The sequence below is a fragment of the Letharia columbiana genome (assembly GCF_014066305.1).
Source record: "Letharia columbiana isolate WasteWater2 chromosome Unknown Sc0000000_s0, whole genome shotgun sequence".
In the NCBI taxonomy this organism is placed as follows: Eukaryota; Fungi; Ascomycota; class Lecanoromycetes; order Lecanorales; family Parmeliaceae; genus Letharia; species Letharia columbiana.
The window spans coordinates 2,015,993-2,031,105 of NW_023501036.1; the positions used below are offsets into that span (position 1 = coordinate 2,015,993).

A 15,113-nucleotide genomic window follows, 5' to 3' on the forward strand; every position below is an offset into this window, starting at 1 on the left:
AGTAGGTGTGCCTTTCTGAGACGCAAAGCTCGCTCACTTTGTTGACCTTTTTGGGAGGAAGTGAGGTTACACAGTGCCTATTTAGGACTACGGCCAGAGATCCGCAAGGCTAAACTTGACCGATGCGCTGCTTACAGCAACAGCAAACAGCAATGATTCAGGTTCCTTACAATAATAGATGTCTTATTTTTGCTACGAACTAGGGTATCTATGACGCCTAAGAAAGAAGCTACTGCTGTTCTTGGTTTGTATTCAGGCGCGACCTCTCCGATCTTTCGAACCTTTCTTTTCTGATTGGGATGGACGTCCCATTTCCTCGCGACTGGATCTTTCCATTGGGTGTTGGCGCCGCCTTGTAGTATTGGTTGGCTGTGAAACTGTTGGAGGTGAGTCTGGAAGCGGTCGTTTCGTTCTTTGTGTACTTGGAGCGCTTCCTCTAAGTGAGGTAGAGACAGGGAGTTCCGTGACGCTTGGATAATCGGACGGATTTCTTCGTCGTCTCGCACCATCTGGGTCTCCCAATGGTTTGGCAGATCGGTCTGGGATCATTTGCTTTGTTCTTGGAGACGCTACGCTTTGGCTTGTCGGTGGATGTTTACCGGGTGTGTCATCAGAATAACTACTCGGGAAGAGCCGCCCGTGTCGCAGGGCCGGTTCGTGTAAGTACGCATCGCTGAGAACTTTGTCGGAGGGCGTCTTGTCTGCTGGTCCAGGTTGCTGAAGAGTGGAGGGACTAGTTGTCGATTGCCTCGCGGTATGAAACGAAAGACTCCGCGATGTAGAGCCTGCGTCGTCCAAGGAGCGGCAATTGGAGTGTGGACTTGGCGGAGCACTCGAATGTAGATGCTTGGTTTCCAATATGTAGTTGTCACTATAGCCAAGAGCTTTACATATGCTCTCATACCTGCCGCTGTAAGCACGGCCGCCTCTACTCGAAGGGGACACCTACGATACTTCATCGCCAAATTCTTTCTTCACAATCCATGGCATCGTATCATGGACTCGATTCGGTATTTCTTGAACATCTTCGCAGTACTCTGATCGCGTGAGATGGGAGATGAAATACTCGCTAGTCGAAGCTGATGATGCGAACGTGCCATACATGGCGACAGAACGATCCCCTTAAAACAAACGATCAGCGGATGGATCGAAGATATTCCCCTCGGTACAGACATATCACCACGAGGTCAATAGCACGGTAGCGCCAACCCGTGAAAAAGAGCCTGTCCATGATCCTATTTACCCATTGGGCACCCTTGAGGTATCTGCCAATATTTCTCTCGCTGGTGTCGCTAATACAGATTTGCAGTGCCTCCACTATTGAATCTTGTGGAATGTTTCGGACCGATAAGACGTTGCAGAGACAGACGAGCAAGAAATGTTGGAAATTGACCCTCTTGCCTGAATGTCGATGAGCGAAGCCGCGTACTAGCCTTAGGAGGTGATCTTTGTTTCCTGTTTCGTCCGTCGCGCTAGTCACTTCACCTTGGACAGCGGATGCGTGTATAACTACCGCAGCAAGCATAGAATCATCCAATTGTGAAAGATTCCCATTCCATACCCATCCCAGTGGTACCTCTCCAAGCATCTTGTCAGCGGAACCTATCCAAACTGCCTGCTTGTGTGGGTCGTTTCGGGGTCTTCCAGTATTGCTACCCAACCTCCTGAGGTTTGGTCTGTTCGAGTTCTGCCCATTGGCATCTTTTTCTAGTGTATCTACCTCGCTAGTTGATGGTTTGAGAGAGGTAGGTCGGAAATTAAGAGAGTGAGCTGTCAAAGGCTGCTGTGTAGAGGCGCTGGCTAATGGAGATGATACAGCCTCTACATTAGTCTGCTTGGATAGCCGGGTCGGCGGACGCCTCATGTTTAGCGGTGGACCTGAAGCAATTTTCCTGGAGCGACTGGAAGATCCAGGTATTGAAGAAATTGGACTTACATCATCGATACTGCTTGGTGACGGTATAGGTCGAAACGTAGACGTGGCTTGCTTGGATGATTGATTCGATCTACCTTGTCGGGTAGTAGGGACCGGCTCTTTAGGTGAGAGAGCTGAGGCGGTGGACGATGCTTTTGGACCAATTTGACGCGATGAGCCAGCTGAGGCAGGCGGCACAGCTGATGGTGTGGCGTCTTCTTTCTCCTCTAACGCCAAAGCTGCCTTACAATGAGGGCATTCATTCATTATCCTCTTGTAGCGGGCTAACTTTTCTTCAAGCTGCTTGGTGTGTAATTCTGCCATTTTCGGGAGGGTTGATAATGAGATCAAGATTAGAACTCTGTACGATGCCAATCACTCAGGGTTTCTTTCGTTTTGTTGAGTGGTCTAAGTCGATGTAAATGATGGTTCTGACCACTCGAACTCACGAAAGCAAAAGAGATTATGCTGAGACATGCAGTGAGGCAAACTGCAAACCAGAACAAATTACCTTGGAGAGGAAAGTCAACTTATTTGTATTCAATGTTGTTTGCTCATCTGCTATCCGGGGTTTGATTGATGACTGGTACGATTGATAGCGGCCATCCACATTGATGACATGGCATGTCACGAGCGACAAACAAGCTGTTGTGCGCTCCTACGTAAGTTCTTAATATGCAGGCCTCCGCGAACTCGCTGTATGCAGCCGATATGGCTTCTTCTCGATGTTACATTCATCGTCATTCATTCAGATCAGAACCGCGATATTTCGTATGACAACAGCGGCCGTGGGACGACGAACGTCGGAGTATTAGAGACGGAATAGTAGAGGCGCAAATCCTCAAAATTGTCATAGCAATCGATCTCTTGCTTTTGATCAATGCCCATTTATATGGATATTGGTCAAAATGAACAGATAAAACAACGATTTTTTTGGGAGAATTTAAAAAACTTGTCACATTTTTCTGACACCTTGTCTAAATTATACGACTTCTTGAATTCCTCCCTAGCAGACAAAAGAACATTTTTAAAGGAAGAGTACATGGAGATTGTCACTGTTGTCTGGCAACTGTAGGATTTATACCATTTCATTAAGGGTTTCGCCCTCTATGCATAGCTTTTGCTACATTCTCTTACCCAAAAAGCTTGCCCATAAATTCTCAGATAATCCGAAGGGTCGCAGTGGGATCGGCGCTAGCCCCAAAGCGCCGTTTAAATTAAAACGAGCCGCAAAATGACCCCACTTTCGCCCCTCTCCGCTCCTCTCCGCGCTCTCTCCATCCCCACAACAGCGACAACTTTTATATTCCCAGAACGCTACAGCTCCTACATCCCAAACGACCCCAAACCAACAGCCCAAACAGCCACAGTACTCAGACTCTTCGACCATGGGCCACAACAGCTGCCCCAAGTGCGGTGCGGGCATCTCAGGCGGAGGCAAGAAGTGCGGCAGCTGCGGAGCTGTACGTTCAACTCTTCTATTCCAATACCAGTACGCCATTGCCACAGAGGCTGATCTATTTGTATACGGTGTAGATCTGCCCTCAGTAGGCACCCAACCTGCAAACAGAAGGGGAGACGGAGGGGAGGACGTTGGATACGCGGCTATGACTTTACGAACACCTACGACGAACATGCACGGCGAGTTTTCATTTGCACGGGTGGAGGGGGATATGGGGTCGGGAAAGCATTCGTTGCCGGCGACATGGAGGTGGTGTTTGGTAGTACGACATCTCAGGCGGCCGCTCGGGTCGAGAGCAAAGCTCACAGAGCCTTATCGTGACTTAAAGTGCGAATTGCATACTGCCTATTCGAATTGCTATCTCTGATGCTAAGAACCTTGTCACACGGATCGCTGCGCTTGGTCATCCATTAGCACTGTTTACCAAGCACTAAGCACGTAAACCGCACTATCGGGCCCTGGTATTGAAACCCGGCGTCTTTTCGCAGCCAGTAGGTCTCGAAAGTCGAAACCGTATATTCCTTTGAATTTCGACGGCTTTAGTGTAAGTTTCGCCCAAATACATGGAATGAACCAAGGCATGGCTGGCTCAAAACATCACCACTAACATCGACCCCCCTTCCCCGCCAGGCACAACGGCTGAAGGGGAAGGGGATGATATATAGAGCCATTCCCCCAGCTCCAGCCAAAGCTCCATCTCCTACCTACGCTCTCAATTGCCCACCTGCGCACTCAACCGACCTCGAGCCCCTCTCCTCACCCCAACCACCCAAACAACGGCCCCCCTCGACCGCCTCCTCACCACCACCACCCGCACCATGGCCAAAACAATGCGCGCAGCCGTCATGCACGCCCCCGGCGGCCCCGAAGTCCTCCAACTCGAGAACATCCCCGTCCCCACCCCGACCGCCGGCCGCGTCCTCATCCGCGTCAAAGCCTGCGGCATGAACCGCTCCGAACTCTTCACGCGCCAGGGCCACTCCCCCGGCGTCCGGTTCCCCCGCGTGCTCGGCATCGAAGCCTGCGGGCTCGTGGAAGAGTGTCCCGGTGGGGAATTCAACAAGGGCCAGATCGTCGCGACGGCGATGGGAGGGATGGGACGGGTGTTCGATGGCGGGTACGCGGAGTACACGTGTCCGCCTGTCGGGAACGTGGTGGCGATCGAGACGGAGTTGGACTGGAAGGTGTTGGGGGCCGTGCCGGAGATGTTGCAGACGGCGTACGGGAGTCTGTTCACGGCGCTGAAGTTGAGGAAGGGGGAGCGGTTGCTGGTGAGAGGGGGCACGAGCAGCGTTGGGCTGGCGGCGGCGGCGATTGCGAAGAATCACGGGGCCACGGTCGCCGGGACGACGAGGAAAGCTGGGAGGGATGGGCTGTTGAAGGGGGAGTGGGTGCGACCATGTCGTTATCGATAATGGCAAGGTGCGGGAGGAGGTGAGGAAGATCTGGCCCGATGGCGCGGACAAGGTGCTCGAGCTCGTCGGCACCTCCAGTCTTGTCGACTCGCTGTCTTGCGTGACTCGAGGCGGCATTTGCTGCATGACGGGCATGGTGTCTGGGCAGTGGTCGATTCCGGACTTTGAGGTGATGGCTGCGGTGCCCACGGCGGTTTGTTTGACGACGTATCAGGGAGATGAGAAGGACTTTGTCAATACGCCCTTGGAGGAGATGGTGCAGCAGATTAAGGAGGGGAGTTTGAAGGTCAGTGTCGGGAAGACGTTCCCGTTAGAGGAGATTGTGGAGGCGCATCGGACGATGGAGGAGAATAGGGCTGGTGGGAAGATCGTTCTGCTCATGTAGGTTGGACTGCGGAATAACGTGCGAGTTGGAGCCATGAATGTGCCACATACGAGTTAATGAAAGACAAGCAAATGCTCTTGATCTTCAAGATCACCTCCTGATTCTACTCTGACTTCCCAACCCACTGTACTCCGCGACCTCGGCCAAACTCGCATCGCTAACCTGCACCCCATAAACATAGCTATCGAACACATTGCTATGTCCCTCCGGATCATGATCCCCCTGTTCGCCTCTATAAATCCCGTACTTAGTGTAGCACTTCCCCGTCCACAGCGTCAACCCATCTTTCTCCAGCACCTTTGTACCATCCAACCACATCTCCAGCTTGCTGTTGCCCCCAGACATCGTGTCCCAGGCCAAAGCAACATTGTGGGTGGTGTTGGTCGAGAAATCGGAGCTGTCGCTCCAGAGGTACGTATTCTTTCCACCGGGAGGATTGTAGCCGATAGAGAAGCGGGTGGGGAGGACTTCACTGAAGGCGAGGAAGAAGGGTGCGTTTTGGTAGGTGGAGGGATCCGTTTCATCGTAGGCGTTCTTCCTGCAAACCAGCAGTCAGCGCACCAGCAAGCCTTGCACCAAAGGTACGACACCAGGGTCGCAGTCTTACCACTGAAAGACGGCCAAATGCTCATGCACGTTCCCCAGCCTGAACTCGTACCCCACATAGTAGTGCTTATTCGCCGCATACGTCCCTGCTCCCTCTACTTCTGCCCGGCGGAACGTAGGGTCTCGATGGTAGTGGAGGGCGGGTTTACCGTCGGGATCGGTGCCAGTTTTGATATAGATGGAAGAGTTGCCAGGGCAGGCAATGTGGTCGCCGTGGAAGCTGCCTTCGAGCTGGCATTCGCCGAGAGCCGAGATCGGGGAGGGGGCGGAGTAGTCGATTAGGAGGGTGGAGGTCGAGAGGGAAAGGAGGACTGAGAGGGGAACTAGAGCGAAGAGGAGCATTGTAAAGATTTTTCGCCAACGATGATCAGGCTGAGAGAGCCTCAATAGCAGGACGGTTGAAACTAAGAGAAAGAGAGGCTTTGGGTCAAGAGATAGGGAGAAAAAGGACTATATGAGAGAACATCTTCGCCGCAGGCAAAGTAGGCTGAGACTCCATTCATGCACTGTCATCCGCATATGAGAGTGTGCCTCTCGTTTTCCAAGGCCGCGCCTTGAGAGGCACTTCTCAAATGCAGGTCGATGCTGAAATGCGCCCGGAGTGGGTGGATGAAACGGATGTTTGGGGGCGACGACGCGCTTGAACGGCGAGGTAACATGCTGCCTTCCTCGTTTGGGCTGTGCCTCTTGTTTCTGCCCTTCATGTTAGTTTCAGATGACAGCTGACAGCTTTGCTTGTGCGCCTTGTCATGATTGTGGGCGGAAGACGAAGGATAACAGATGAGTGAGTGTTCCGTAGCCGGGGAGGGGCCGGTTGCAGGGATGCTTTAAACCTCAGCCCATGCTAAGAAAATACCAGTAGCGGGATTACAGGCCGCGCCGATTTGTATGGGGGTCAAAATAAGGCGCGGCCTCGTGACTCGCTGTACTATCCACCGTCGCTAATCTCCTATCACCGATGAGGCTATTCGTACAATAGAGGCTCTCCGCCTTCCGGGCATACAGGGCGGAAAGGAGCTCGCCGCCACCGGCTGGGGTTTCACGGGAGGGACTTTATCGGTGGTGTTGTCTTGTAGTCTAGTCTAATCTCCACTTCGCCTCGCTGGCGCTCTAGCCGGGCTTGCTTCCATCGCCGGCGAGCTCCTTAGGCCTCTTAAACCCCTTGTTGACGATAGGCCCGGTTATTTGGCGTAACATCGCCACCACTGGGCGAAATCGCTCTTCATCGTCCTCCCAATCCACCGTACCCAGTTCACGGGACTTTTTGTTGCGCGACCTCCGGGGTATGGCGCGTTTGTGCGTTTGATCCCTTTCGCGTCTTGCTGCTTATTGGCTGATAGGGCCTTTCGCTTAACAGAGGGGTGGTGAAGGTGGGAGGGTGTTAAATAGTGGCGACGGCGATCTAGACGCGTTAGAGTACGTGTATTGGGGGCTGGCGAACGACGCGTTCTTAGAGGTTAGTGGGCGGGGCGGAGTTGTGGTGCTTCAAAATTGGTGGCGACAGGGGTATGGGGAGAGTGAACAGGTAGGAGGGCTGCCAAATTACTATGGAGGGCCTTATAATCCGGGGGTGGCCTAATATTCTCGGTAATATACCGTAGGTGGCTATTTAAAAGCTCGTTGGAGAACTCGATGCCAAGACTGGGCTGCTAGGTAGTCTATAAGAACACAATCATTGAAAATGTCTCTAGTCTTGTCGAATGTGTCTCTATGTAAAGTCAAGCACCAATTTGCTCTGTATCAGGCCTTTCCATCACAGAACTGGACGACAGCCCATTTTCCAGACCACGCCCATTTCCTAGCTCCACTGTCACCACCACCACCCTCCATCCCCTTCAGTCTCTCATCGGCGCCGTCGGGCAGCCCGACCACAGTATCTGCTTTGCAGGTACGAAGCGCCAGCGTACGGACATTTGATGCAGGTCCCATTGGCCCAATAGCTGTGGTGAATGCCGTTGTTGGTTCCCACATTGCCTACTCCCAGTCAGCGGGCCCATACGTACAAACAGCAGCAGGACACAAACGTCAGCTGTCAACTTCCGGTAGTTGAGGTCACCCTTGAAAATCACCAGCTCCGAATCTTTCAGATCCTCGTAAAGTCTAGGCTCAGCTTGCGGTAAGTGCCAGTAGCTGTGCGCAGACGTCCAAAAGAGATTTGGCCGAAGAATTAACTGACCTTCAGCGTGGAAACCAGCCCAGTGCTGAAATAAGAAGGAGAGATCCGATGCCTCTTTCTCAGACAGAGGGTCTTGAACCTGATCTGAATGTTCGTTGGGCGTAGAGTAGAAGCCTTGAGGGTTTGCAAGAGCGCTTAGGAGCGCTGCAAAATCCGCTGGAATGACATCGGACACGAACCATGGGATCGTCTTGGGATGAAGAGTGATCTGTGTAGCTAGGCCAGCGGCAAGAAGATAGCCAGCAAGAATGAGATCAACGAAAAGTTCGAAGCCGGCGTTGTCAAGTACGATGTCCACCCGCCTGACTTTCTTGTCTGTCTTCTGCGCTTCCTTAAGAACCGTGTACGCAGCTGGGAGGTCATTAACCAGTATATTATTTTCGGCTTTCTTCCTCGCATCGGCACCCTGCAGCTTTTGTATATCTTCGTAGCTCAAAGACGTTAAGAGGGAAAGGTCCGTGGCGTTGCCCCACAAGCAGATCTCGCACATCTCCGTGAACAGTATCCGCTCCGCTTCGACCAGCTCTTCAGGGACCTTCAAAGAATTTACATCCCTCTCCAACTGCGAGACTAAATCTTTGTATTTGGCGGCAAGTTCAAGGACTGCTGGTCGCGACGAGCGAAAAGTGGACATTTTCTGGCGAGAAAAGACATCGTAGGTCTTCCAGTGGTCTGAGAGGGAGAAAGAGGTGTGCACACGTCTAGCTTTTGCCAATCAGCTTCGGAGTCTGGGGTAGGTTCCGCTCGTTATACCGGTAGAGATAGCACTCTGCAAAGAGCCATGGCACGCTGAACCAATTTGGACCTCCTAACGACTCTAGCTCCTTATTGTAATTTGATATGTCCGGCTTTCCATCATCGGCAAGTGGTCTGCAATAGTCAGCTAAGTACAGGCAGCTGTCGTGTAACGGTTTTCGTACGTCAATTGCCGGTCATGTTGTACCTCGTACTTTAGCTTCGCCAGCGCCTCCAGGATTGTCTTGCCTTCCTTTCGCTTTGGTACATCATCACTGGCTACAATGGCACGGTGGATGTCATCGATTGCTCCTGTCTTCCGCGGTCAGCTTGTCCCAACGCTCACTGTAGCCATACTCACCACGATGACGGGCCAACGGTCTCGGGCAGAGATAAAGGCAAAGGATGTCCTGTCCGAGGTTGCGTATGGAGCTACAGGAATTTCAACCTTGGATTCCATGATGGCGGTAGCCTCTTATCGTAGAACTCAGCCAGCGGCTAACTGCTAAAGTGCTGTTCTAGCTTGAAAACTGCTGAGAGTTTTATTTTTATTTTTCTGTATTATATATGAATGACACGATTGGAACGTCTGTTCCAAACGTGGTTAGATTATCCAGGTCTTGGCAAGATGAAGTTTTATTTCCTCTAAACGCGAGATGCAGACTTTTTCCATCTACAACTGCGCTTTACGAGCATCGACATCCAAATTGATCTCGCATAATAAACCTTTCGCCTCCGTATAGAAGCCAAAGATGATTCGGAGATCTAGCTTATTTGTTCCTGTGCCAGCTCTTTGAACCATGAAAAACTACAATTTCACCGTCTTAAGTCCTATATCATGAAGTCTTTTCTCTCTCCTCGAGCCTCTAGAGTGAAAGACTCTGCTGGTAGTATTTCTAACAATGAAGGACTTCCCAAAGCTCGCTACGCACGATGGTGTCAAGACTATCAATGAAAATCTCATCTTAATGCTTCTAGATACCTATTGAACTTTTTACAGATGCGTATGGCCAGTGACCGCCCCACGCTTGCTGTGATGTGACGCTAATCATTTCTCTTGTGTATAAGTTCATCTGGCGTCTTCTTTGATCAAGTCTGCTGCGCGTTCTGCGACGGCGTATACGCTCGATTGGATATTTCCCCCTGGGATTGTAGGCATGATGCTCGCGTCTACAACTCTCAAATTTGCAGTACCGTGTACTACCAGACGCTCATTGACAACCCCTCCTTTCTCCCTCGGCTTCATGGCACAGGTACAAGCTGAATGGTTGTTAGAGATGGCCGACTGTCTAACGTAGTCCCTTGCACCATTCATATCCCTGATGAAGGCCGTCGGATGGTTTCGCCTTCCATCAGGCTTGAGCAACGAAGCAAGTGGCTCAGATTGGGCTAGCCGCTCCAGAAATCTAAGATGAGTTGCGAAAATCTCAACATCAAGCGCATGAGATAGGTACTTAGGGTCAATGTGGGGCTCCTGAGACGCGTGGGCGGACGTGATGTGGACGCTTCCGCGAGAAAGGGGATGTAGCAAGGCAACACCAAGACTGACGTAGTTTCCCGGGGCGAGGTCCTGGGTGAAATTTTTCGCGGAAGGGCTGTTGTGAAGGTTGACCTGCGCAGGGAACATGAACATGGAAGCAGATGCCTTCTTGTCGCTCTCAAGTATTGAGCGCACAAACTCAAAATGAATGGCATCTTTAGGGTCTTGTGACTTGCAGTCAAGCAGCAAGCGCTCAAGGTCGGCCGTTTTGTCGCCATCCAAAGAGTTTAGAAGTGGCATGAATGCGTATGAACCTATCCCACCGGCACACAAAGGCCCGGCCTTTGCAGTGGTGTACATCTGCATGGCCATTTGCGTTATCTCTGGCTCTTGACGCATTAGACCGTCCCCAGTGAAAATGCCATCCATCACTTCATAGCTGATACCTGTCATAAGGTGATCCTGGAGGTTCTCTCCAACATTAGGGTTGTCAATAACAACGTGGATACCGTGAGTTTCTAGCAGTTCTCTGTCCCCTATGCCCGAGAGCTCGAGGAGCTTCGGTGTTTGAAAAGCACCAGCAGCGAGGATCACTTCTTTGCTAGCATTCACGATGTGTTCTAGGTCATTTACGCTCACATGGACACCTGTCGCTGTGACCGGGCCATTTCCCGTGTCCAGAATGATGTTCTTCACCGAGACTCCAGTCAGTACGGTGAGATTTGGCCGGTGGGAGGCGGAAGCATAGTAAGTGTTGGCTGCGTAGCTTCGGGTCTTGGACTCTGGGTCAACGGTTATGGGACTACTGTAGCCACCCATAGCCTCACCAGCAAAGGGATCACGTTTAAGGCCATGCTGTAGTCCTTTGAAGGTCTGCACCCAGGCTTTCGATAACGGATCCTGAATTGCGCCTTGAAACGAAGCTTGAATGGGACCTGAAAGTCCACGAACGTCCTCGTCGATCCAGTCAATTCCAAGGTGCTCAGAGACCTCTGAGTCCGGGGCAGTGAGAGTGTAACACTTTCGATAGTAAGGCATCATCACCTGCCAGTTCCAGCCTGGATTCCCGAGGTGCTCCCATGCTTCAAGGTCAGTGCTGGATGGAGCGATAAAGGCTTCAGCGTTGATTGCGCTTGATCCTCCGAGTACTCGACCCTGGGGATGGCGAAGGACTCTGCCACCCAAATGTTCCTTAGTGCCCAGATGCGAGTCAGCTACTTGGGCCTAATGTGAGGGAGGGAACAGCGTTACCTGCGCTGACGTTTGGAAAGCCCAGTCGACCTCAGAGCCCAAGACCGCAGACCACCCCGCTGGTATATTGATCCTTGGGTCTGTGAGGTGGTTATTGCCTGCTTCCAAGACAATTACCTTGACGTGATCATTCTCAGACAAACGAGATGCCACGACCAAACCTGCTGTACCTCCGCCGATGACCACATAATCGTACTCTGCTTGAAGCAAGGAGATGGACGTGGAGGCATCCATGATGATGATACTTGATACTTGCCAGTATAGTAAAACACAGATTGCGGTGTGTAGGTAATCCTGAATAATCGATTACTGAAAGGCTAGGGCTAGGCTAAGTATCCGTGGTAAAATAAGCAGTAAGGTAAGCCCTAAGGTAAGCACAGCCGGATGAGCCTTGAGGAATATCTCCCGCTTGCTTGGAGACAACACGAATGTATAACTATCCCAATAATGCTGCAGAAATCGGGCAAATTACGGTATACGTGGGGACTTCCAACAGCAGCTGGTCCTCGGCCTTGCCGTAAGCAATCGGTGCCTTTCATATGCACGTGTTCTCTGGTGCATCATGTGGAAAAGTTGGCAAGGTTCGCCCTGGTTCGAAATGACGAACAATATCGTAGGAAACGTCGATGGATTCGAGCTGAGATCAGAAAAGTGATCAGCGCTTCCAAGCGCACCACTTATGCTTACTTCTTCTTCACCTCCCTCCTCCCTGTAGAACACAGCAGGCGCCCAGTAGTGGTAGCCTAGTAGGGCTGCGGCTGAATTACTGCTTACAAGTGTGGCATTGAGATCATGTGTTTATGACTTTCCTACCCCATACAGAATTTTCGTCATCTGACTCACGAATAGTGCACCGGTAGGGGTGGACCGGCAGGGTAAACGGATTACTATGTTATCGCCTCGACGTTACACAACGGGTGGTAGATTTGATGGGATGGTGTGACGTGGCGTTCACACCGCACCGTTGACTGTGCAGACTTTTTGTCCACCCACGAATGTGGATACAGGTGCAGCTGGTGCCCTATCAAGACGTAAATCCCGCTAAGATGAGTGTGCATTTGGGAAGCTAATCCCTGTGTACCACTGTCATGAACTGCCGGAGTCTAGGCCTTCCCATCAATGAACCGCAGCCTTTACATACCCTAATGTATTAGACAACGGAAAGGATTTGAACCTTCGGCATTCCTAGCGCATAGCCTCAATGATTGGTTTGGTCATCCAGCGCCATGGATAGAGCTGTCTCCAGCTCCTTTGTGCCTCGAACCTTAAACGAATGCCAATTCATATAGAACTTTCTACTATGGGGTTCTTTGCGAGAGCGGTACTCGCTCTCGGGACCCCTTTCCACTTTCTGCAGAACGCTTGCTCAAGCACCTATGGTTGGTGATCTAAACTCATCTACTACTACAAGTATCAACCTTACAGAAGTCGACAATGCTGTCTCTATCTCGTTCAGCATCGGCGCTGCTGAGCTTCAAGATAAGTCTGGCTGTACTAGCTGGCTTGACTTCGCATCTTACCATTTTCATACGCGGAGAATGGCACACCACGGCGCCTACACTCTTGGTGTTCTATTTGATGTTGTGTTCATGCTACTTGGCTCTGGAAACAATCATCTCATCCCAGTATGATCTGCAATCACTTTGGACCTACCTTTTCATTCTCGCTGCTCATTTCGGCTCCATTCTCGCAAGCATGACATTATACCGGACCATGTTGCACCGATTGAATGGCTTTCCTGGTCCATTTCTTGCAAAAGTTACAAAATTATGGCATGCTGCTCATCTGTTCGATTCAAAAAACCACCTCCTTTTGGGTAGACTTCATCAACAGTACGGAAATTTTGTTCGGACCGGTGAGAGTTACACATTGCAAATGGGAAACCCGTAATCGTGCTTACTCAACTGTGTACAGGACCATCGGAGGTGACTGTCTTCGAGCCTGAGGTACTAGGAGCAGTTGATGGTCCAGGAAGTCACTGCACAAAGGCGGTTTGGTACGATGCTCTTCAGCCGGAGAGCCTCGTAAACACTACGCGCGACAACGGTATTCACACCCAGCGTCGTCGTATGTGGAATAATGCGTTTACTCCCCAAGGTGGGTCACTAAGCCCTCAGACATGTAGCTTCGTCTGACGAACAGAAAGCTCTTTCGGGATACGAAGACCAGATCGTCTTTTATGCGAGAAGATTCGAAAAGGAAGTCGCAAGATCAGTTGGAAACCCTGTCGATGCGTCGTCCTTGATATACAAATTCACTTTCGATCTGATGGGCGAAGTCGCTTTCTCAAGGAACGCCGGTCAGGACCGTCTTCGCGATCAGCAATGGCACGCTGCCATGACAGCACTACAGAAAGGCATGGCTCTGTTGGGTCCATTGAGTCCTGTCCCGTGGTTGCTTCATATCGGTCTCAGTCTGCCGTTCATCCCGATTGTTCGGGATTGGAACAGCATGGTCGCCTTCTGCAAAAGCTGCATAGATGATCGTATCAAGGTAGATAACCTGTCCAGTGGCACGATCTGTGACCCTCGTATGGCATTAGAGATGACTAAGTGTGTGCCGGTCGACTAGCTCGAGGAAACCGATCACGATGTATGCCGCTCGTTATTGATGGTTTCCGCCTCTAACCAAAAATACAGATATCGTCATGGTTGATCGATTCATCCCAGGCAAAGGCCCTTTCCGAGGAGGAAAGAATGAAATGGCTGTATGGCGACGCCATCACAATGGTGATTGCAGGCAGGTGAGACTCCGCAGTCCTAAGCTAGCCACACACAACCTCAAGCCCGCTTTGGCTAAATGAGACCAAGTGACACCGTCGCACCATCTCTCGTGTTCCTTTTCTACCACATGGCGTTGCATCCAGGCCCTACCGAAGCAATACGCAAGGACTTGCAGACTTTGGACTCTCTGCACGACGTCAACGCGCTCCTGTCGCTACCTTCCATGACCGGCTTCATCCACGAGACCCTCCGCCTCTACCCTACCACGCCGACCGGCGGCTACAGGGTCACGCCGCCTGAAGGTCTTCACGTCGCCGGGCGATACATTCCCGGCGGTACGACGGTCGTGGCGCCCGCTTACAATATCGGCAGACGTGAGGGTCCCGCATCCGTTCTGCGGTATCCCCTGTCTTGAGGCTATCGTATGAGAGGGCTAATTGTGTGGTTTTTCTCGCAGTGGCAAGTTGCTTTCAGCGACCGGACGAGTTCATCCCTGAACGCTGGTCTAGTCGGCCTGATCTGGTGCTCAATAAACGGGCTTTTGCTCCTTTCAAACAAGGTATGAAGATAAATCCATAGGCCCTGGTATTCGGATGATTAGTACTACTGGGCAATCCATGGGTTTCGCTGACGGGTCACGTCTGCGCAGGACGCTATAGTTGTATAGGCAAGAAATTAGCGTTGGCCGAGTTGAGTATCGTGGTTGCGTTAATCGTGTCGAAGTATCACATCCGATTCCCTCCAGGCGAGGACGGATCGTGGGTGGTTAGGGATATGAGGGACTGTTTCACGGCGAAGCCGGGGCAGCTGAACCTCGTGTTTGACGCGGTGGATGACCGGTGCTAGTGGGAGTGTGTGTCGTAACTCCAACCGGTGTTTTTCACACATCTTGCCCACCGCGAATGAAATCCGCCAGCTCGGGCGATTGCTCCATTTGTATGCTAAGTATTGTACAACATGCGAAA

At 51.5% G+C, this 15,113-nt stretch overlaps 7 protein-coding genes across 7 annotated transcripts; 3 read left to right on the forward strand and 4 right to left on the reverse strand.

The window, feature by feature from the left end:
- Nucleotides 1–252: 252 nt before the first annotated feature.
- Nucleotides 253–2,239, reverse strand: HO173_000570 (uncharacterized protein; the record flags this gene model as incomplete). The annotated part of the gene is made up of 3 exons (XM_037302519.1): nt 253–904; nt 950–1,121; nt 1,174–2,239. 3 exons carry the CDS (start codon nt 2,237–2,239, stop codon nt 253–255), a joined length of 1,890 nt encoding a protein of 629 aa, XP_037171098.1.
- Nucleotides 2,240–4,195: 1,956 nt separating this feature from the next.
- On the forward strand, nt 4,196–4,792 carry HO173_000571 (uncharacterized protein; the record flags this gene model as incomplete). The annotated part of the gene is made up of 1 exon (XM_037302520.1): nt 4,196–4,792. One exon carries the CDS (start codon nt 4,196–4,198, stop codon nt 4,790–4,792), a length of 597 nt encoding a protein of 198 aa, XP_037171099.1.
- A 133-nt stretch (nt 4,793–4,925) lies between these two features.
- Nucleotides 4,926–5,177, forward strand: HO173_000572 (uncharacterized protein; the record flags this gene model as incomplete). The annotated part of the gene is made up of 1 exon (XM_037302521.1): nt 4,926–5,177. One exon carries the CDS (start codon nt 4,926–4,928, stop codon nt 5,175–5,177), a length of 252 nt encoding a protein of 83 aa, XP_037171100.1.
- Nucleotides 5,178–5,267: 90 nt separating this feature from the next.
- On the reverse strand, nt 5,268–6,125 carry HO173_000573 (uncharacterized protein; the record flags this gene model as incomplete). Its single annotated transcript, XM_037302522.1, has 2 exons — nt 5,268–5,715; nt 5,785–6,125. The coding sequence occupies 2 exons, from the start codon at nt 6,123–6,125 to the stop codon at nt 5,268–5,270; spliced, it is 789 nt and encodes a 262-aa protein (XP_037171101.1).
- A 1,398-nt stretch (nt 6,126–7,523) lies between these two features.
- Nucleotides 7,524–9,154, reverse strand: HO173_000574 (uncharacterized protein; the record flags this gene model as incomplete). The annotated part of the gene is made up of 5 exons (XM_037302523.1): nt 7,524–7,757; nt 7,808–8,660; nt 8,713–8,829; nt 8,880–9,010; nt 9,056–9,154. The coding sequence occupies 5 exons, from the start codon at nt 9,152–9,154 to the stop codon at nt 7,524–7,526; spliced, it is 1,434 nt and encodes a 477-aa protein (XP_037171102.1).
- A 609-nt stretch (nt 9,155–9,763) lies between these two features.
- Nucleotides 9,764–11,659, reverse strand: HO173_000575 (uncharacterized protein; the record flags this gene model as incomplete). The annotated part of the gene is made up of 2 exons (XM_037302524.1): nt 9,764–11,365; nt 11,426–11,659. The coding sequence occupies 2 exons, from the start codon at nt 11,657–11,659 to the stop codon at nt 9,764–9,766; spliced, it is 1,836 nt and encodes a 611-aa protein (XP_037171103.1).
- Nucleotides 11,660–13,120: 1,461 nt separating this feature from the next.
- HO173_000576 (uncharacterized protein) lies at nt 13,121–14,994 on the forward strand (the record flags this gene model as incomplete). The annotated part of the gene is made up of 8 exons (XM_037302525.1): nt 13,121–13,280; nt 13,340–13,522; nt 13,572–13,918; nt 13,997–14,017; nt 14,065–14,168; nt 14,236–14,522; nt 14,606–14,707; nt 14,798–14,994. The coding sequence occupies 8 exons, from the start codon at nt 13,121–13,123 to the stop codon at nt 14,992–14,994; spliced, it is 1,401 nt and encodes a 466-aa protein (XP_037171104.1).
- Nucleotides 14,995–15,113: the final 119 nt, after the last annotated feature.